The 23,332-nt window shown below is 45.9% G+C and overlaps 1 protein-coding gene across 1 annotated transcript in view; it reads left to right on the plus strand.

Annotated features, from left to right (window-relative positions):
* CA6 (carbonic anhydrase 6) overlaps positions 1–18,851 on the plus strand; it is a 32,163-nt gene extending 13,312 nt beyond the window's left edge. The window contains exons 4-9 of the mRNA XM_070474248.1: positions 5,064–5,212; positions 7,922–8,014; positions 11,414–11,483; positions 13,221–13,378; positions 15,601–15,724; positions 18,431–18,851. Of these exons, the coding sequence (XP_070330349.1) occupies positions 5,064–5,212; positions 7,922–8,014; positions 11,414–11,483; positions 13,221–13,378; positions 15,601–15,724; positions 18,431–18,552 (716 nt within the window). The 3' untranslated portion in view covers positions 18,553–18,851. The remainder of the gene's footprint in view (positions 1–5,063; positions 5,213–7,921; positions 8,015–11,413; positions 11,484–13,220; positions 13,379–15,600; positions 15,725–18,430) is intronic.
* The last annotated feature ends 4,481 nt before the right edge of the window (positions 18,852–23,332 follow it).

Below are 23,332 nucleotides of genomic sequence, written 5' to 3' on the forward strand. Positions count from 1 at the left end.
TCATATGTTTATTTGCCATCTGTGTATCTTCTTTGGGGAGGTATCTGTGATGGTCTCTGGGTTATTTGTCTTATTGTTGAATTTTAAGGGTTCATTGTATATTTTGGATGGCAGTTCTTTATCAGATGTGTCTTATACAAATATGTCTTCCCAGTCTATAGCTTGTTGTCTAATTCTCTTGATGCTCTCTTTTGCAGAAGTTTTAAATTGTAATTGAGCCCAGCTTATCAATTCTTTCTTCATGAATTGTGTCTTTGGTGCTGTATCTAAAAAGGTACCAAACCCAAAGTTATCTAGATTTTCTCCTATGTTATCTTCTAAGAATTTTATAGTTTTGTACCTTACATTTAGGTCTGTGATCTATTTTGCATTAATTTTGGTGAAGGGTATAAGGTCTTTATCTAGATTCTTTTTCTTTCTTTTTTTTTTTTGCGTGTGGATGACCCGTTGTTCCAGCACCGTTTGTTGAAGAGACCCTCTTTGCTCCATTGTATCACCTTTGCCATAGGCTTCCCTGGTGGCTCAGTGGTAAAGAATCCACCTGTCAGGTTGGGCCGCTGTGGCAGCCTCAAGGCCAGGAGGGCCCCGGTGAGCCCAGAGGCGGCCCAGCCCCAGCCTCTGGGGGAGTCGCCCCCAAGTGAGCCTGACAGAGGGGAGGCCCTGCATGTCACCGCAGACCTCACGCTGGAGGACAACCGGCGGATGATCATCATGGAGAAGGGGCCCCTGCCGGGCCCTGCGGCAGGGCTGGAGGCGGCCAGCGGGCAGGGACCGAGCTCTGCAGCCGCCCAGACGGGGACGGACCAGGAGTTGCAGGAGTCTGCAGAGTATCGGCCTAAGGAAGGGAGCCGCCGGGCTGAGGGGTAGGGAGGAACCAGCGCCCATAGCTGGGCTCACTTTGCTCACTTCACCCCCTTCCCTACCCTCAGAAAGGCCACCCCGGGGGAGCACCTGCCGTGGACCGGGACTTGCTGGCAACTTGACATAGGCCCATACGAGTCCCTTTCCCCTGTGAGGCCTGTGTGGCCACTTTCCTTGTATATAGTTCTGGTAAGAAGCCAGATATTTAAACTCATCTCTTTCCAGGGAGAGCAAGCCAGCTCAGGCCTCCAGCGTTGCCTGGCCACTGCCAGACCCAGGGCCCATCCTGGGGACACATAGGAAGCTGGCTTGGGGAGGCTTTGCTCTTTAACTGTGCCTTTTCTTAGGATCCAGGCAGGCACGTGGCCCATAATTTATTGCTTTCCATCCTGTGGTATGTTAGTGTTTTCGTGCGCACGTGCGTGTATGTGTGTGTGTGTGTATGTGTGTGGCTTCTCCCCTCCCAGGAAAAATGTCATGGACTCTATTCAGGTACTTTTGTGTGTTGTCTTGCTGGCCCTGTGGTTGTCGCTAATGTACACACATTTCATTATTTGCCAATGGTGTAATAACCACTGCTGACCAACCAAAAAAAAAAAAAAAGAATCCACCTGTCAATGCAGGAGATGAAGGTTCGATTCCTGGGTCAGGAAGATCCCCTGGAGAAGGAAATGAAAATCCACTCCAGTATTCTTGCTTGGAAAATTTCATGGACAGAAGAGCTGGGCAGGCTATACAGTTCATTGGGGGTCACAAAGAATTGGACACGACTCAGCAAGAAAAGAACAATAACAACATCACCTTTGCTGCTTGGTTAAAGATCAGTTGAATATATTTATGGGGGTCTATTTCTGGGCTTTCTTTTCAGTTCACTGATCTATTTGTGTATTCTTCCACCAAGACCACACTGCATTGATTATTGTAGCTTTTTTTTTTTTCTTCCTGGCCTTGTGGAGAGGCATGTGGGATCTTAGTTCACGACCAGGGGTTGAACCCATGCCCCCTGCAGTGAAAGTGCAGAGTTCTAACCACTGAGCTGCCAGGGAAGTCCCTACTGTAGCTTTTTAGTAAGCCTTTAAAAAAATTATTTATTTATTTGGCTGCACTGGATCTTAGTTACTGCATGTGGGATCTAGTTCCCTGACTAGGGATCAAACCCGGGCCCCTGGATGGGGCATATAGCATCTTAGCCACTGGACCACCAGATGCCCCAACTGTAGCTCTACAATAAGTCTTAAAGTTTGGTATCATTGGTGCTCCAACTTTATCCCCCTTCTTCAACACTGTGTCAGCTATCCTGGTCTTTTGGCTTCTCCATATGAATGTCAGAATTAGTTTGCTGATATCCACAAGACAACCTGTTGGGGTTTTTGTTTATTTGTTTTTTCCTGTTGGTGTTTTGATTGGGACCACACTGAGTCTCTAGGTCATGTTGAGAAGAACTGACATCTGGACAGTGAGTCTTCCTATCCAGGAATATTGACCACCTCTCCGTTTTTTTATTCTGTGACTACTTTCATCAGAATTTTTCAGTTATCCTCATATAGATCTTGTATATAATTCATTAGATTTATACCTAATTATTTAATTGGGAGGGGAGTGCTAATGTAAATGATATTGTGGGGCTTTTGTGGCTTAAAACACAGAATCTTATTTTCTCAGTGTTCTGGAGGGTAGAAGTCCAAGATCAAGTGTTTCAAGGTTAGTTTCTATTTTGAGGCCTTTCTCATTGATTTGTAGATGGTCAATGGGATTGTGTTTTTAATTTCAAATTCTGCTTTATATGTCTATTTTATATTTATATCCTTCCATTTTTATTATTAGATTAGAATACAGATATAAAATTACATTTTATCGAAAACACACTTGGGTATTGAGATGAAGTGCTGCAACAGTTCCTAAAGCTTATTTTCTTCTTTTTAAAAGAGTATTTACTTATTTATTTGACTGCACCAGGTCTTAGTTGCAGCATGCAAGATCTTCAGTTGCGGCTTGTGGGATCTAGTTCCAGACCAAAGGATTGAACCCAGGGCACCCTGCATTGGGAGCATAGGCCACCAGAGAAGTCCTTCTAAACCTTGTTTTCAGTTTCTCTATTTTGTTGTAGATGTGAGCACAGCAAATGCTCAGATCATGTGGTTTTTCTGTGTTGATGAGAATCTGGTTAAATCAGTTCCAAACAAAGAGGAGTCCGTTCTGGAAGTTAAATCAATTGTCAGAACCTGGAAGGTTCAGCAAATCGATTTTGGGGAGGATGGGTAGCTGGCCTTACCTTTTCAAAAGCAGAGTGATAAGCCCAGTACTGCTGCCATTTTTCAATCTGTCCTGTGCTATCCTGTTGATACAGCTTGAGAACTGAGACATTCTGTCTGCAGGGGATTGTGTTTCTGGGGAAACACTTATCGGGATCTCTGTTACAGCTCGTGCGGTACTAACTGTCCTCAGCTCTGCAGTCTCTGGACACAGAAGACTGAACATCTTCTTTGAAAAACTCTTCCATTTTTCTCATGGGAGCACTGACTTAGAAGCTGGCCACATTTTAAGCACTGAACACAAAACACCTGTTCTGCCAAAGGGCATGTAAAACCTCAGAGGCCCGATTCCTGCCTCCTGGCATATTATGAAGCTGTCATCACAGCTTCCTGCTGCTTCTGGAAGGGAAGAAGGGGGGCATTTGACAGATATCAAATTCCTGATTTTTTTTTGGCTACACTTTGTGATGTGTGGGATCTAATTCCTTGATGAGGGATCCAACCCATGCCTCCTGCATGGGAAGAACAGAGTCTTAACCACTGGACCACCAGGAAATCCTCAAAGACTTAATATTTGCTTTTTAAGAAAATGTACTTGTTTATAACTATCATTGATGACTTTAAATAGAAAAACCTTATCATCAATAACTAAATAGAAAAACCTTGTTAACAAGACAGATGCCGACTGTCCCTTTCCAAGTCTTAAATTATACTCTCATAGATATTTTTCTTGGTCACTTTTGGGTCACTCTCCATGTCTCCCTTTTGCCTGACTCATTCCAAAATATAGAGATTTCTCTCAGGTCTGAGCCAGTGGAATAAACAAGACAGCTGTCTGACCAGAGTGACTTCCCTGTAGAAAGTCTGTAGGGCCCAAGGCACGAGTTAGCTAGAAGACTGAACCATTTTCTGTCGGCAAGAACCTAACATTTGAAACTGTTGATGATTACATCAAATTCAATCCCATGCTGAGAGTCCGCGTGTTCCCTGACATGCCGCAGAATTTGATCTCTTGTCTTCTGAAGACAAGTTGAGGCCTGCAGTGATAATGTCCTGTCCAGGCCTGGTTCTGCCTGGACCTACAATCTGAGTGACTGCAAATCTTTCTACCTCCCTGGGTTGGCCTTTTGGTCCATAAAATAAAAGGACTTCTCTAGCGGTCCAGTAGTTAAAAATCTGCCTGCAAATGCAGGGTACACAGGTTTGATCCCTGGTCTGGGAAAGTTTACAAGCCACAGGAAAGCTAAGCCCAAGCGCCACAACTACTGAGCCTGTGCGCTAGAGCCCAGAGCTACAACTCTGAAGCCCGCGCACCCTAGAGCCTGTGCTCCACAACAAGAGAAGCCCCCATGATGAGAAGCCAGCACACCACAACTAGAGAAAGCCTGAGCAGCAATGAAGACCCAGAGCAGTCCAACAAAAAAAAGTGTTGAAACCCTCAGGGATGCAGTAGAGTTGAAGATTTTAACCACATCGTGGCGAAGTTAATGACCTCAACTCGGCCTTCCAGGGTATTCATGTCTGGTAGTAAAAGTAATCAAAACAGTCCCAAGAGGCCCCACTTCCTGTTCCCTACCCTATGGGCAAATTCCAAAATTGGCCACAGGTGGAGAGTGGAATTCTGACTTTCACATTCACTAGCCCTATTTTTTCAGGGATAATCAGTTGGACCTGCCCCTTGGTGTCCTGCACCTGACCTACTGGTCCTGAGTGGGAAGGTGTGTGCCCAGGGACAAGTGCCTGTCCAGCCCAGCTCAGGGCCTGGTCCCCAACCGGCCCTGTGTGCCAGTTGCCTCCTCCCCGGGGGTCACCCTGCCCATGGCAGTCTAGGCCTGTCTATAGCACCAGCTGGCCCCAGGAGTGGGCAGGTGAGCAGGGATGCTGACTCACCTGTGGACCTGCCCGTCCCCGCCCATCCACACACTCCCCGCCCCTCGTCTTCTCTTCCAGTGCAGATCAGCCTGCCGTCCACCATGTGCATGACGACCTCCGACGGCACACAGTACTTAGCCAAGCAGATGCACTTCCACTGGGGCGGAGCGTCCTCGGAGATCAGCGGCTCTGAGCACACCGTGGATGGGATGCGATACGTAATTGAGGTACCTTCAGGTTCCTCTTTCTTTCAAACCCCGTAGTCATGTTTGTGTTACTTTATTTTTTAAAAAATATTTATTTATTTTTTGGCCATCCTGGGTCTTTGCCTCTGCGAGGGCTTTTCTCTAGTCTGCCACCCCATGGACTGCAGCCCACCGGTCTCCTCTGTCCATGCGATTTCCCAGGCAAGAATACTGGAGTGGGTTGCCATTTCCTCCTCCAGGAGATCTTCCCAACCCAGGGATTGAACCCAGGTCTCCTGTGTTGGCAGGTGGATTCTTTACCACTGAGCCGCCTGGGAAGCCCTCTTTTAAAAAATATTTATTTATTTTATTTTTGGCTGTCTTGGGTCTTCATTGCTGCCAGGGCTTTTCTCTAGTTGCAGCGCTTGGGCTTCTCATTGCGCTGGCTTCTCTGTGGAGCAGGACCAAAGGGGAATCAGACTTCCTTAGTGTGGTGTGTGGGCTCAGTAGTTGCAGCTCCTGGGCTCTAGCGAATAGGCTCAGTAGTTGTGGTATAAAGACTTAATTTGCTCCTCAGTGTGTGAGATCTTTCCAGATCAGGGATCAAACCCAGGTTTTCTGCATTGGAGGCAGATTCTTTACTACTGAACCACCAGGGAAGGCCTGTGTAATTTATTTTTAATGTACTATCACTATTATTTTTTGGCAGCTCTTGCTGCTTCTAGACTTTCTCTAGTTGCAGTGAGCGGGGGCTACTCTCTAGTCATGCTGCGTGGGATTCTCACTGTGGCGGCTTCTCTTGTTGTGGAGCACGGGCTCTAGGGTGTGCAGGCTTCAGTAGCTGTGCTGCACTGGCTGAGTTGCCCCTCGGCACGTGGGATCTTCCTGGACCAGGGATTGAACTGGTGTCCTCTGCATTGCAAGGCAGATTCTTAACCAGTGGACTACCAGGGAAGCCCTATTTTCTCACTGAAACAGCCAAACTGAAACGCTTTGTACAGTGGTGAGTCAGGTCACCCTGAGGTTAAATTTATTTTTCATTCACTCACCACTCGTCACTGCTCTGTGCTGGGGGTTCGGGCTGGGTTCCCACTTTCACGAAGTCAGCCCAAAGCAGGAGTGCACAGCCCACAGAGTGGGGCAAGCCCTCTTTAGTTTCAGCTGGATTTCTGCCTGGTAGATCTGCTGGTTTCCTCTCTTGCTTAGGATGGGTGCGTGCCACGTCGCTTTCATCGTGTCTGACTCTTTGCAACCCCATGGACCGTAGCACGCCAAGTTCCTCTATCCATAGGATTCTCCAGGCAAGAATACCGGAGTGGGTCACCGAGCCCTCCTCCAGATCATCTTCCTGGCTCAGGGATTGAACTCATGTCTCTTAAGGCTCCTGCCTTGGCAACTGGATTCTTTACCACTAGCGCCAACTGGGAGGCTTCATAAAGAAAGCCTATTGGATTCTACTTCAAAAGAGAGAACTGATGAGACACACTACCTAAAAAGATATGACTAGTGAAGATTATTACTGCTTTGGATGACCACGGGTTTACAGTGGCCTTCTGAGGTAAGGGGGCACATGACCACTCTAGGGAGACCTCAGGAGAACCCCATGGCTTCATATGATCTCCTGGACTCTGCCAGCTTGTCTGCCTGGGGTCAGGTGAATTGCCATCGCCCCATGAGAAACGCAGGTTTGATCACTGGGTCAAGAAGATCCCCTGGAGGAGGGCATGGCAACCCACTCCAGTATCCTTGCTTGGAGAATCCCACGGACAGAGGAGCCTGGTGGGCTACAGTCTGTGGTGTCACAAAGAGTCAGACATGAAAAAAAAAAAAAAAAAGAGTCAGACATGACTGAAGCAACTTAGCACACAGCACACATAACCCTACTCGTGTTCTTTGCATTCTTGGAGAATTTTTTTTTTTTAGGGTCAAAATTTTAATTTAAACTTGATTCACATATTTTATACATTACTCTTTTTTATTGATGTATATATATTATTGAAGTATAGCTGATTTACAATGTTTCAGGTGTACAGCAAAAGTATTCAGTTATACATATATACATATATTATTTTTCATATTATTTCCCATTATAGGTTATTATAAGATATTGACTGTAGTTCCCTGTGCTATATAGTAAAACCTTTGTTGCTTGTTGTGTATCTGCTTTTTTAAAATTAGAAATCTAGCACTTATTCTTACTAAGCAAGCAAGTGCTATACATTATTTTTTTGTATTGAGTACAGGCTATGCAAATTAAGCTATTTCAATAAATAATAGAAATGTTCATTACTTTGCAAATATAAAGCAAAATCAGCTAATACAAGCAATACAAGCCTGCATTAATCAGAGCTTCTCCCCATGAACATTTCTCAGCCCTCTCACATGTCTTTCTCAGAACTTTCTGGTCTTAGATCTTGTAGCCCAGATGGAGGGAGATGGTGGTCAGCAGTGTTTATCGGTCAAGCAGAGGTGCCAGATGAAGCATCTTTTTTTCATTTTCCTCCTTCCTGAAAACCTGAAGCATTTGAAGGTTATAGGAATTGCCCTTGACTTGCCCTGATAGCTCAGCCTGTAAAAAATCTCCTGCAATGCAGGAGACCCTGGTTTGATTCCTGGGTTGGGAAGATCCCCTGGAGAAGGGAAAGGCTACCCACTCCAGTATTCTGAGAATTCCATGGACTATGTAGTCTATGGGGTCGCAAAGAGTCATAAACAACTGAGCGACTTTCACTCCCTTTCTTGCTTCCACAGATTCACGTCGTCCACTACAATTCTAAATATGACAGCTATGAAGAAGCCCAGAAAGAGCCGGATGGTTTGGCTGTGCTGGCGGCCCTGGTTGAGGTAGGCTGAACCTACACACTCAAAGTTATAAACTGGTGTCAAAACAAGATGTTAAGTGTAGACAAAGGGTTTTCCTACTTGTCTCTCCTCATGTGTTCCCGAGCTCACGGTTCTTGGAAACACTGACTTGATAAAAGGTGTACTCTTTTAAAGAAAAACATTTGTTTACTTATCTGGTCTTAGTCGTGGCACGAAGAGTCTTTGTCCCTTGTTGCAGCATGTAGCATCTATGAGACATGTGGGATCTAGTTCCCTCATCAGGGATCGAACCTGGGCCTGCTGCATTGGGAGTGTGGAGTCTTAACCACCAGACCATCGGGGAAGTCCCTGAAAGACCTAACTCTTTCCCCAGTCCTTGCTTGCAGTTACTGTGGTGACTCTGGGTCACCAACCTCACGGATGATCTGGACAAGCTGAGTTAGAAGAGCTGATCCCAGAGGGGCTGACTTGACAGAAACTGGTCTGAGGACACGAGGAAGCCTGCGGCCCAGTAAACAGAGGCCACATCTCTGCATTCCTCAGAAAGTCTGGAGGGTGGGGCTTATGTCTAGGTGGCAAGAAATGGTCAGTGAATACGATCCCCTCCCAAAACAAGTATTATATTAGCTTCCCTAGTGGTTCAGTTGGTAAAGAAACCATCTGCCAATGCAGGAGACACAAGAGACACGGGTTCAATCCCTGGGTCAGGAAGATTGCCTGGAAATGAAGGAAATGACAACCATCTCTAGTATACTTGCCTGGAAAATTCCATTCCTGGAAAATTCCAGATAAGCCTGGCAGGCTACAGTCCATGCAATCACAAAGAGCTGGACACGACTGAACACACACACATCAAAAACAAGCATATCAGTGCTTTGGAAATGGACCAAAGACAAATAACAAGGTAAAGCACTTATTTATGATGAATGGTGAGAATTTTGAGTAAAAACAATGGGAGTTTGTGGGCTTCTTGCCTGGCACTCTTTCCATCTGATAACTTGGTCAGCAAGTAATCCTAGAGGAAATCAAACCTAAATATTCATTGGAAGGACTGATGCTGAAGCTGAAGCTCCAACACTTTGGCCACTTGATGGGAAGAACGGATTCACTGTAAAAGACCCTGATGTTGGGCCAGATTGAAGACAGGAGGAGAAGGGGACAACAGAGGATAGGATGGTTGGATGGCATCACTGACTCAATGGACATGAGTATAAGCAGACTCCGGGAGACGGTGAAGGACATGGGAGCCCGGTGTGCTGCAATCCCTGGGGTCGCAAAGAGTCGGACCCAACTTAGCAACTGAACAACAGCAACTTGGTCAGCAAGGTAGTTTCATCAGGGCAGGTGAACTGGAAAACCAGCAGCTTCACTGCCTGGTACAGGGATTCATGAGATTTGAAGTAGAAACTGAAAACCCGTGCCCGAGGGGCATTGCTGATAAAAGTAGCAAACAACAGAAAAGACAGAAAAGGAAAACTCGCAGCTCTGGGAGTCTAACGTCCTGAGGTGAGCGACAAGGGGCAGACCAATCAGAAATCTAACTGGGAGATGCTGAAAGTGAGAGACCCACAGAGCGCTCGTGTCGGCTTCCCCGGGCCTGATGGAAAGTGAAAGCTGAGTCTGACTTGGTAACTGGCCGACCTTTGAATGTGCTCCTCAACCCACACACAGATCCATCAGCTTGAGCTCCTGGGGTCTGAGCACAACCTCTGCTAAAATCACTGAGTGACTGTAAACTTGTGCTGACCATAGATGGTCCTAGGCTAAAAAAATAAAAATAAGACTTAAGACCTGAGCAGACTCATCAGCTGCTCCACACTACTATGGACACATATTCTGCAGATAAAGCCCAGGCAAGTCACTGAATAGTTACGGGAACAACAACAAAAACCCCACAGGACAGTTTTTAAAAATCAGAATTTAGATTTGCTACCATATACTATGTAAAACGTCTAGTAATCAAGGGAAAAGTTCAGCATGCAAATAGGAAAATGTGATCTGTATTTAGGAGAAAATGCTCAGTTGTGTCCAACTCTTTGTGACCCCATGGACTGTAGCCCGCCAGGCTCCTCTGTCCCTGGAATTTTCTAGGCAAGAATATTAGAATGGGTTGCCATGCCCTCCTCCAGGGGATCTTCCTGACCTGGGGATCGAACCCAAGTTTCTTGCGTCTCCTGCATTGGCAGGTGGGTTGTTTACCACTGCACCACCTGGGATGCTCTCTAGCACAAACTGATGTAAGTTGCACATTGAAGTCACTAGAGCAACCATTAATTAATAACTTAAAATTGTTAAATGGTACACTGAAAGCATTTGCTCACATAAGGTAGCTAGAAAAACAGAGAAAGAGATGACACATTTAGAAAACAGATAAACAACAGTCAGAAATCCAAGGAAGGGGGTTGGGAGGAAGGAGGGGGGCGATGTATGGGAGAGAATAGCATGGAAACTTACATTACCATAAGTAAAATAGATAGCCAATGGGAATTTGCTGTGACTCAGGGAACTCAAACCCGGGATCTGTAACAATCTAGAAGGGTGGGATGGGGAGGAAGGTGGGAAGGAGGGTCAAGAGGGAGGGGACATATGTATACCTATGGATGACTCATGTTGATGTTTGGCAGAAGCCAACACAATTCTGTAAAGCAATTATCCTTCAATTAAAAAATAAATTTAAGATTAGAAAAAGAAGAAATCCAAGAAAGTCTGAATTTTCACCCAGTGGAAGAATGGATCAGCATCACTGATTGAAAAGAACCATTGTCCATAGATCTTTTTCACCAAAACAACTTTTCTGACTTCTAACAAGTAAACACTCATTCAAAAAATAGAGGATGTTGGAGGTCAGCATTGGAGCAGTTTTGCCTTGGACATCTGGCTCTAATCCATCCAGTCAAAAGTCCTGAGGATGAAGAAGGGAGCACTTGAGACCAAGCCCCCTCATCATAATGAATCTGGGGGCCTTCCTGGTGCTCCAGCAATTAAGACCCTATGCTTCCCCTACAGGTGGTATGGGCCTGATCCCTGGTCAAGGAACTAAGATTCTGCATGCTGTGTGGCAGTGGCTAAAAGCAAAACCAAAAAACCCACAGTGAATCTGACTGTGGCTGACATTGCCCCAAACAAGGTCACTGGGGATATTTTAACAGTGACTTTGGCCATTCCATGAGGATATCACCAGATACTGCCAAGAAGGTCTTTTCTCTGGAAGCTGCCAAAATGCTTCAGATCTTGTCTTTCTGGAAGAAACTGGTGAGCCAAGGCAGTTTTATGCAAAGAACAGCCAGACTGTCTCCCCAGATGCCTCCTTGCCCTCATAGCTCTGCCCAGCCAGCCAGGATACCGAACAGCTGAGTTAAGGAAGAGAGGACCAGACGGAGGCCCACCTCCCTCAGGTTAACGGCTCCGTTTCCCCCGCAGGTAAAGGATTACGCTGAAAATGTTTACTACAGCAACTTCATTTCTCACCTGGAGGACATCAGGTATGCAGGTAAGAGAAACCACCAGAAGGTGCACCGGGGCGGAGGCCTGAGCCTGAGTGTGATGGGGCCGGGGGGCCGGGAAAGTAATGGGTGGGGAGGGTGGCAGAGAAGCCTTCCAGGGGACACTTCGCTCCCCCTGCAAGGTCTCCGGCTCCAGCAGTTCCTGTGGTTGGCTCAGGCTGTGCACACCTCCGAGAGACCCGTTCATAAACTACCTGTTGATTTCCACGACTGGAATGTCTGGATGGCCAGAGTTCCATGAATGAGGGATATTTTCCATTAAGTCACCCTCACCTCTGGCCCCAGCTGGTAGTGATGATCCTGGTCCTTAGACAGAGATGAGCTCCTTGGTTTCTAGTTGAGAAGAGTCTCAAGAGTGAAGCCTCTTGTCATGGTGTCTGTGAATGCAGTCACGGCGCTGGTCTCCCTTCTCTCTGCCTCCAGAAGGCAGGGTTCTTGTCAGAACATTTGCCCGCTCCCACGACTGAAGCGACTTAGCAGCAGCAGCAGCAACATGGTCAACTCTTGACCTTAAGCTGTAACCACGTCTGCTGCAGCCTTGGTTCTGGGCATCTCACTTTGCCCCATATTCTGGACTCCAGTTCCCTGACCTCAGTCCTCACTCTCTCCAGGAATCTCCTGACTTCCAATTCATGGGCCTCCATGTTTTCACTACTAGTCACGCTTCTTGCCTCTCAATTCTCTTTACCTGGCTTGGATGCCACGGACCATCATTCTGACACACCCATGCAAATGCTTTCCATCCCTCCACAAACTCACCTGATAAAGCCCTAGGCCAACTTCTACCTTCTCAGAGCCTGTAGCCAAACAGCCTATAGAGAATGTGCCTGAGAGAAACACAGATATTTCTAATTGGTATTACTTTCATTCCTAGCTAAAATATTAACAAGTACTAACACTGCTCAGAAATCCTAAAATACTCCTCTGGGCATTTTCTTTTCCCCTCTCCACAATGATTGCATCACCTTTTCTCCTCTCTCCAGAAGCACCCCCTCCCTGGCCCCAGCTTCTCCCCTGAAGGGGATGCCTGACCTCCCACTTCATGGAGAAGGTACCCAGACACTCACTCATCTTCTTAACATGGCAGTCCAGCGGTTAAGACTCCCAATTTCCACTGCAGGGAGCATGGGTTCAATCCCTGTTCGGGGAACTAAGATCCTGCATACCATGCAGTGCAACCAGAAAAAAAAAAAACTTAGAAATTTTTTGCCTGCTCATTGGGCTATGCACTACTAGACTTCACAGCCTTGGTTAAACAAGCCTGTTTATGTATATATGACAATGATATCCTCTTTGCCATTAAAAAAAAAATTCAGAAGTGCTCAGGGAAAGAAGCAGAATTCCTGCCTTGTGCATCATCTTGAGTTGCAGCATGTGGGATCTAGTTCCCTGACCAGGGATCGAACCCGGACCCCCTGCAATAAGAGCATGGAGTCTTAGCCACTGGACCACCAGGGAACTCCCATGAGTGTCCCCTTTCTATAGACAGGTGAGTATCCAGCCAGGGCCACCCAGCCAGAGGAGGTATTTGAGAGGGTTTCTCCCCAAAGTCTTTGCTCTTAACCCTTTCCAGGAAGCAGCACACTGGGCGATGTTTCTCAATGATCAGGTTCTAAGTTCTTCTGCTTAAATCAGGAGATTTAAAGATGGTGAGATCTGAGCCAGAGCTGCCCTCCCAAGGGGCAGCAGTGGTCCCCAGCATTCCTTCTCATCCCCTCTATTAGGACAAAGCACGGTTCTGAGGGGCCTTGACATCCAGGACATGCTACCTGGGGACCTCCGCTACTACTACAGCTACTTGGGATCACTCACCACTCCTCCCTGCACAGAGAATGTCCACTGGTTTGTGTTAGCAGATACTGTCAAGCTCTCTAGGACACAGGTAATGTACAAGATTGCTTTAATATCCAAGTCTCTCCTTTCCAAGACCTGATCAATAAGAGCATTCCCCTAAATCTTACCTAATGCCAATACCTGGGCTCCTATAGTGTCTTCTATGTCCAGGGCTGTAATGCCTCACCTGTATCACCATGGGTGATCTTACTAGTGCTGTGCTATGGCAGAAATGGGCCAACAGGCATCAGAGAATCCAAGAAATCTATAGGCAATGCAACAACAACAACAAAAAAACTGGAAACTGATCCAAGTCATAGGAGAAAATTTGCATAGTGAAGGCAAATATTTATTGAGTGCTGCTCTCACCAGGTATTACATGTGCAAACTCCATGTCCTTATGGGGCAACATTCTAACCTCATAAATGACTTTATGCAAGAAGGACACCTTCAGATTTAGCCGTTTACCATCTAAAAATGTCTGTAGCCCTTTGAGGGGAAGAGCTGTATCAATTGTCTTTTGTCCTTGAGCCTAGCACGGGAAGTATTTGTTGAGTTAAATAAAAGAAAAATGTTACTGAGTTTGCAAAGCAAACCTTCTGGGTTCCTCAGAAGCGAATGTTTCTCTTTTTAAAATTTACATTTCCCTATTTCAGGAAAAAGTGCAAAGACCCCTCATTCTTACACCCAGATATAAAAACAATGCCAACTAGGTTGAAAGTGCCCTGAGATACCTAACAAAAATCAATGTTAGTTATCTATGAATAATGCACCTTAAATTCAGATCTAGAAGAGTTTCTACAAATAAAATTATCTGAGATGAACTCAAATAAAAAAAAAAATCACAAAATACCAATAAAAAGGCACTATGAGTGAGTGTCAGCAGAATCAGACCTACAAAGATTTCAGATACTGTTTAATTATCAGCCAATTAATATAAAGTCTGTTTAATATGTATAAAGAATGCATAATATGTATAATTAAACATATTTGATATGCTTAATATGTAGAAGAGTTTGAAATATAAGGAAAGAAAGAAGTGTAAAAATGACCAAGTAAACTTGAAAAAAAGTAAATTGTTAATTTCTAGAAATGAAAGATAGTAACTGAAATTTATAATGCAACAAATGCGTTTAATAGCATGTAGGACAAGTTCAAGAAAGAATTAGTAAGCTGAAAGACAGAGCTGAGACAATTATGCGAAATGCAGCACAGAGAGAAAAAGAGGTAGAAATATGAAAAAGTAGAGAGATATAGAGAAGATACCAGAAAGACCTGAAAAATGTCAAGTTAAAATTATAGTGGGAGAAGAGAGGTGGCATAGAGAAGAGGAATAATTTGAGAAATGTTGACTGACAATTTTCCAGGGGGTTGAAAGTCACCATATTATATATTAAGGAAGCCCAATGAGTCAATGAAAACAAAAAGAAGCCCGCACTAAACACATCACAGTGAAGCCACAAGCTATCAAAGCAAAGAGGAGATTTAAATATCAGCCAAAGAGAAAAGATATATTTTCATGAAAGAAATATGATCAGACTGAGAGTTAATTCAACGCAGCAACAACGAAATTCAAAAGCAGTGCAAGCACTTTTTCAAAGCCCCGAGAGAAATGAGTAGCTTACCTCGAGTCACACGGCAGCAAAAATGCCTCTCAAGAACATAGACAAGGACTTCCCTGGAGGTCCAGTGGTTAAGAATCTGCCGGCCAGTGCAGGGACACAGGTTCAATCCCTGGATTCGGAGGATCCCACATGCCTCAGAGCAACTCAGCCTGTGCGCCAAACTACTGAGCCTGTGAACCTAGAGACGCGGCTCCACAAGAGAAGCCACTGTGCTGAGAAGCCCTCACCCCACAACCAAGTGTAACCCCCACTGGCCACAGCTAGAGAAAGCCTGAGTGCAGCAGTTAAGACCCAGCACAGCCAAAAATAATGAAATAAATAGAATTTACTCAAAAAAAAAAATAGACAAAAACACAGGAATGTGCAGAAAAACAGAAATTGAGCTTGCTACTTGGTATGTGTCTGTTTACTTCTTTCTCTCCTCTCTATCGGCTAAATACCCATAGAAAAAGACTGAAAGATATTGTCAGAAGAATGATCGGGTGGATGAATGCCAAGGCACATAGTGTTCAGAACCACTTCTGGACTTGAGATCTCCTTTATCAGAGTTATATAAATCCAAGCGCTGGTTCAACTGTTAACTAAATTTAAAAAAAAAGTCACCCAGTGCCTCTCCTCTCATTAATTCCTTTCATGTTGCTGGCAGATTGAGAAGCTAGAGAATTCCTTGTTGAACCACCAGAACAAGACCATCCAGAATGATTACCGCACGACTCAGCCCCTGAACCACAGAGTGGTGGAGGCCAACTTCGTGTCTCAGCCTCATCAGGGTGAGTGGGATCAACTCTGGTTTGTTCTTTGCCGCATGCAATGATAATTTCCTGTTTCCCTCCTTTTCTGGGTAAGCCCATCTCTTCTGGCCACAGTAAGGGAAGGGGAGTCATCCGAATGGCAGGGGGCTCAGGTGGACCAATCAGAATGGGGCTTGGGCAAAGAGGATGACTCATTTTCCCAGTCCAGGTAGTGGTACTACTGAGTAGGACAGAGCGGGTGATGAGAATGAGCCAGCTCCATAATATTACCTGGTATTGGCAAGAGACAGTGGGAGGAGCAAGATGTCAGTAACACAAGATGCTCCCATAGAGTGTCGGCTCATGTTCACCTCATCATATCCAACTCAGGTGTTTCCCCCACACTTCTGTCTTGGTCTGCATTACAAACCCATCCTCAGCTCCTCCCATAAATTCCCTCAAGGTGGGGCTAGACCACATACTGCTTGTTACCTTTTCTCGTGGATCAAACGGGGTGGATTAGCCACCAAATGGCCTTTGAGTCTCCTAGGTGGCTCAGAGGTAAAGAAACCACCTCCAACACAGGAGACGCGCAAGAAGCAGGTCAGGTCCCTCGGTTAGGAAGATCCCCTGGAGCAGGAAGTGGCAACCCACTCCAGCATCTTTGTCTGGGAAATCTCATGGTCAGAGGAGCCTGGTGGACTCTAGTCCCTAGGGTCACAAAGAGACGGACGCGTCTTTATGCACACAGGTGAAGCCACAGATGCCAGGACCCTGGAAGAAGGTATAAGTGGTCCAGTTTCCCCTGGACCTTCCAGTCCAGGAGGTGGGGCTTCAACTGTGTCGGTTTGACTTACCTCATTTCTGTGGTCACAGGAATGTAAATATTCTGCAATTTCCCATCTTTATTTTGTCCAATTCTCTGTAAAGTGGTGGTGAACTACACACATTCCCTGAATTCATTGTCTTTACAGTATATTCCTATTAACCATTCCTGAGGACTATATTGGAGTAGGAAATGGCAATCTACTCAGTATTCTTGCTTGGAAAATTCCATGGATGACTTTATATTCTCTAATAAATAGACCTGGTCTCCAGTCAATATTACCCTATCTCTACATGTACCTTGCAAAAGTTAAAAATTTCCATACATACTCCCCAGCACAATAAAGCTCCATTTATAGTTTTCTCCCCATCTCTCCTGGTTCACTTATTGTTTTCCCTGTATCAGTCTGCTCCTTTCATACAATACTAACAGGAAATATGACACCAACTATAATTTTAATTTCCCCATATTATACTTTATATGATATTGTTGTTCAGTCACTAAGTCATGTCCAACTCTTTGTGACCCCATGGATTGCAGCATGCCAGGCTTCCCTATCCTTCACCACCTCCCAGAGCTTGCTCAGACTTGTGTCCATTGAGTTAGTGATGCCATCCAACCATCTCATCTCTGTCTCCACCTTCTCTTTCTGCCCTCAGTCCTTCCCAGCATCAGGGTCTTTTCCAGTGAGTCAGCTCTTTTCATCAGGTGGCCAAAGTATTGGATGTTAGCAGTCACAATTTCTTTTTCTAAAGGATGACACCCTCCTAAACAGGCCCAATCACTAGCAGACTCAACAAAGGGAGCTTAGACCCATTGATCTGTCTCCTTGTTCTAATTTTGCTATGGTCCCTCTTTAACATTTTATGCTATTCTTGCAGCAAACACAGATTGTATCATTCTCCTTATGCCACTTCTCAAATGCTCTTTCCATTGCAGCAGGGCAGGAGTGTCATTTCAATGTACTCTCATGAGCAATCTCAGAGGTTCTAATAACCACTTCTTAGTCCAGAATGTTCCATCTGGCGGTATGTCATTTTTGCCGTCACTTCTGAGACTTGCTATTTAGGAGGAGTACACCAACTTCCAGGCTTCCCTGGTGACTCAGTAGTAAAGAATCCTCCTGCCAATGCAGGAGACTTGGGTTCCATCTCTGGTTTGGGTTTCCTTCCTGGAGAAGGAAACGGCACCCTGATCCAGTATTCTTGCCCAGAAAATCCCAAGGACAGAGGAGCCTGGCAGGTTACAGTCCATGGGGTCACAAAGAGTCAGACATGACTTAGCAACTGATGACAATGATAACAATAGCAACAGCATACCAACTCCCAGGAGATAGGAAGAGGGCTTCCTCCCAAACCCAGCCAAGGGATCTGAACAATGCCCTTCCTTTACTGAGAAGAGAACAGAGAACTGGGCATCATCTCACTCCAACTTTACGCAGACCCAGACTTCTATGTAGCAACCCAACTGCACAGTCTACATGATATTTCATAGTTCTATAGAATCCATACCAGATGGGTTAATATGATCAACTCATCAAAGATGAATGACCCAAGAAACAAAGATCAGTTGTAAACACAGGAGAATAGCAAAATCGGCCCTCTTGCAACTTATTTATTAGAAAACACCTGTGTATTCTAAGGTAAAGGCTACTGAGCTTCACATGAGAAACCAAGGGTCAAGGGTTGAACCATCTTTGACATGTCACCCCTTGGATTCTGGCAGCTTACAAGCCTAAATTCAGACATAGCAAGGATGCCTGAAGCCAATGGGATGGGAACATGGCGGGCGTATGAAGGAATCGAAAATATTTTTCCTAAGTATGCATGTAGGGAATGGTGTCTGGAGGTCCTGGGTCCCCCGTTTTCATGAATCTCTTCAAAGTTCTGACTTTTTCCTGTTAACTCTTCTTTTTATAGAATACACTTTAGGCTCCAAACTCCACTTTTATCTAAACAACATTGACAAAAACCTTGAGTACCTGAGAAGATTTATTGAACAGCAGATAACAAAGAGAAAAAGACAAGGATATTGGCATTGAAGAGTGAGCCCTGCCTTCTGTCCAAGAAGCCCTGGGTGTCCAGATCATACCATGTCTACCAAGGCAGCTGCTTAATTTACGATTAAAACAGGAGAAACCATCATCCGTGAACGGAAGTGAGATGGCTTAAATGCATGAGAAGGGTTTGAGCGAGATACCAATGGGAATTGACTGGAATAGAAATTTAACTATCCTCCTCTCGAATCGCATACATTAATTTGTCTTAATTAGAAACTAGACTGAAATCCTGATAGCATTTAGATGAAATAAAATAACTTTGGAAATTTGTTATTTAAAAACTTCTCTTTTCTATTCCTTTGTGCCATTTCAAATATTGTTTCTTTGCTCTATCCGGAGGGACCCAGGTGATGGGGTAGAAATGAAGGTGGGAGGGATTTCCAGCATTTTTCAAAAGTTCCCACTGACATAATTGAAAGGTTAAAAATGAAAGTTTCCAATCAACAACTGATATTTTTATAACTTTTATGAAAACTGTAAGTACTATTATTTGTTTGTATTATTATTGTTAATTTATGCTTCCAACTTTTCACTATTACAACAATGCAGGGTAGGAATTTGGCTGAGTTTAGCTTAAAAACTGACTTCCCTAGTGTCTCAGACCAGGGAAGAATTCACCTGCTACACAGGAGACCCAGGTTCAATCCCTGTGTTGGGAAGATCCCCTGGAGAAGGGCATGGCAACCCACTCCAGTGTTCTTGAAACCAAAAAAAAAAAAAAAAAAACCCAACACAACAACAACAAAAGCCAAAAACACTCAAGGGGAACAAGTAAAATGGTTTCAGGTGATATTAATTTGGGGCTAATGTTATTTCTCTAGATCGTCATTGTGAACATTTTAAAAACTATCTGCATTGGCAGGCAGACTCTTTACCACTACACCACCTGGGAAGCCTTTTAAAACTAAATTGCTGTCAACTTTGTGATCCAAAAGTTTTGTCCTGGGAGGGAGATGCGGAGGACAGAGGGCACATTGCATCCTAGTGACAGCAGAAAGTGTGGTTCTTTAAAAAGCCACAAAAACAGCCTCCTGCTGTCAGTGAGAAGAAAGCCACCCGGCCAACCGCCCCCTTCAGGGCCAAGCCCGGGTCCCCCCGCCCCCAGGAGCAGCTGGGAGGACCCCCCCCTTTGCAGGCTCTGCGATTTCAGAATTCCAAAACTGGCTTCCATGAGTTCGTGGTTCTCAAGAGAAGTTTTGAAAAACAAGATATCCCTTAGAAACAGCCCCTTAGTTGTCCCACGGTGCTCTCAGTAGACGTTCCTCTCAAGAGTGCCAGCATTTCCCCAAAGGCCTTCTGTGCCGGTGCCATTTTGTGAAGGGCTAACCAAAGCAAAGGTTTTTGTGAAGGACGGATTAGAGAGAGGGCTGAGTGGACCGGCTGTGTTTGAAGGGAAGCTGCTGCCCTCCAGTGGCCACTGTGAGAATGGCGGGGCCTGTGCCCAGGGGACCTTGGCAAGGCCCTCCCCCCCTCCTATCTTTCCTGTTGGTAACCTGGGGCCCAAGGACCTCTAAGAGTTCTTCTGTAAGTTAGAGGCGTATCAGGGACGAGCATTACAGTGCAAGTCCCTGGACTTCATCCTTTTTCACACAATGAAAGACGTGGAGTTGCACTCACTGGGCTCTGGTCCCTCTTACTTCCATGTCCTGCTTTTAGAATTTCAAAGCATCATCACCCTTGGATGATAGATACCCAGCCCTTCCCAACTACCCTCTTGTCACCTGGGGGGCCACCTCCCCCACCCCTGCTGAATGGACAGGCTGGCAACTCAGATGCCCCCTCTCAGGCCTGAGCTGGCGACTTGAGCCCCGCTGACATGAGGCCCAGCTGACATCCAACCGAGGCCATGCAGAGGGGCCCAGGACGGCACCCGGCAACCCCGAACCTCACACAGGGGAAGCAGATACCACGCCCTCCCAGGGACAGCTGCTGTCCAGAGAGAAGCTGCTGGAGAGAAGCACAGAAGGACCTCCTATCTCAGAGAGGTGGTTCAGTGTGGCTGAGAGTGGTGGGTGGTGAACGCTGGACTGGGCTGTAGTTCCTGCCATTAGAAGTCCCTTGACCACAGGCCTCGACTGAACAGGTTGATTGCATTTTTGCTCTCCACAAACACACGATCCCCAACTAAAACACAACATGTCTCTTATTTTGTTGGAGCTTCAGAAGCAAACAGCTGGAGGACCTGATTTGATTATCTCCAGTTGAGTTAACTGGGACCAGATAGTGTGCTCCGACACAGCATCTTAGTGGGGAAGCAGGAACTCAACAGATGTGAAAGCTGGATCACAAAGAAGGCTAAGCGCCAAAGAATTGATGCTTTCAAATTGTGGTGCTGGAGAAGACTCTTGGAAGTCCCTTGAACCGCAAGGAGATCAAACCAGTCAATCCTAAAGGAAATCAACCCTGAATATTCATTGGAAGGACTGATCCTGAAGCCTCTATATTTTGGCCACCTGGTGCAAAGAGTTGACTCATTGGAAAAGACCCTGGTGCTGGGAAAGACTGAAGGCAAAAGGAGAAGGGTTTGGCAGAGGATGAAAAGAATGGTAGATAGCAGCACAGACTCAACATGAATTTGAGCAAACTCTGGGAGAGTTGGACAGGACTTAGCAACTGAAAAATATCAAGGAACACACCTCCAAGTACTGTGCAATTACCACTTTCTTGTTGACCCCTTGGAACACTGTAATTGGCCTAGGGAACAAGTCAGGAAGAGGCAGGGGGTTATTTTCAGGAGTTCAATTCAGTGGCCTCAGCTCCACTAAGGAAGATCCCTGGGGTGAGTTTTAGGGTGTCAGTACCCAGAATCTTCCAGATGCATGGTAAATGCCCCATTGGCCCCTGCTCCAGAGCTCCCCACCCCACCCCTGACAGCATAACAGGCTGCTAGGGGGTGGAAGCTGAGAGAGGCCCCCGACAGCTCCATGGTGGGTGCTCACACACTGGCCCCTCTATGGGGGAACATGGGAAAGCCTGCTGATGTACATCTTGCTTAGAGGCAGATGGTGCGCAAACAGAGCCATCACTAGGCTCCCGGTCAAAAATACCACCACATGGGACCACTAGCCTTTGCCAAGAATGAAAGGATCCAAGGAGGGTGTTAGATGTACTTCTCGCTCTGTCACCCCCTCTCCACCTGGTGAGCTCCATGTCACGCTTCAGGGTGCAGTATTCTTGCCTACAAGATTGCCCACCCATATGATGCTGGGACCCTGATGCTGGGAGAGGTTGAGGACAAGAGGAGAAAGGGGTGACAGAGGATGAGATGGCTGGATGGCATCACTGACTCAATGGACATGAGTCTGAGCAAACTCGGGGAGACAGTGAAGGACAGGGAAGCCTGGTGTGCTGCAGTTCATGGAGTTGCATAGAGTTGGACATGACGGAGCTTTTGAACAACAACAATGATACACATTTAAGAGCAGAGACTAGAGATGAGAAGGTTAAGGCAGCTTGCTTCAGGTGCTTCAGGTACCAAATGGGAGAGCAAGATCTAGAACCAGGTCTCCTGTTTCTTAGGCTAGTTATCTTTCTACTAATTTCTCATTTGAGGAGAACCATAGGGCTCCTGTCAGAAGTTGATATCATCAGTGATTTAAAATCCTTCTCTGAAAATGAAAACACTATGAGGAGAATTCATAGATTAGGCTGTTACCAGTTATTTCAATCTTAGTATGAATTAAATGCACAGTTCAAACCTGGTTTATTTTCAGGATGAAGGACTGTGATACCTTTCCTTTAGGTTTAGAATGGTGCTTTTGATGAGGAAGAGATAGGAGTAATCTGGGTTATCACAGGTTGCTCCAGGGGGGCTAGGATTGATGGGTGGGGGCCTGAGGTTGTTGACTTGAGGGTTCATGGATATGGTGATGAAAGAAGGTCTAGAAGGTGAGAAAGTGCTGGAAACTGTTTCCTTTGTGGTCTATCAGCTGAGCCAAGGGTTCAGAGAACTTCAGAACTGAGCTGGAGGGACCTCATTATGCAGCTAGTGAGCTCTGAGGCCACCATACTGAGCCTCATCTCCTCCCTGGGCCCTGGATCTGACTCCAGGAGCTTCTGGGACCACAGGAGAAGGTTTGCTAGGGCTGTTCGTGGAGGGGGCGGTGCGGCGCACGCAGGGGAAGCACAAAGTGAAATGGGTGTGAAGACACAGTTGAGGTCAGAAAGCTCAGAGATCAGGTTCTGTGGGCCGAGGCAGGGCTGTCTGTGACTGAGGGGGCCTGGCCTGGGGCCTCTGCATGCCCTGAGTGCATGGATCAACCTGTGGGTCCCACCCTCTGTCATAGGAGGGAGGAACCACACCTGAGAGTGGTTTTGAGCAGCTACCTGGGCCTCAGGGGCTCTGTGGGCATTGTTAGTAACAGTTTGTTAAGTTGTTAGTAAAATTAAGAGAGGATGTAAGGCTTCAAACTGTGGATGTGAAAGTGAAGCACGGCAGGGACTTCCTTGGCGGTCTACTGGTTATGACTCTGAGCTTCCACTGCGAGGTGTGAAGTTTCCATCCTTGGTCAGGGAACTAAGATCCCACATGCCCTGTGGTGTGGCCAAAAAAAGGAGGAGCGGATATTTGTATACATATTGTTCTTGTTCTGATGCTCAGTCACATCTGACTCTGTGATCCCATGCACTGTAGCATGGCAGGCTTTCCTGTCCTTCACTGTCTCTCAGAGTTGGACCATTCATGTCTATTGGGTCAGTGATACATCCAACCATTTCATCCTCTATTGGCTCCTTTTTCTCCTGCCTTCAATCTTTCCCAGCA

Source organism: Odocoileus virginianus, chromosome 11, assembly GCF_023699985.2.
Source record: "Odocoileus virginianus isolate 20LAN1187 ecotype Illinois chromosome 11, Ovbor_1.2, whole genome shotgun sequence".
NCBI lineage: Eukaryota > Metazoa > Chordata > Mammalia > Artiodactyla > Cervidae > Odocoileus > Odocoileus virginianus.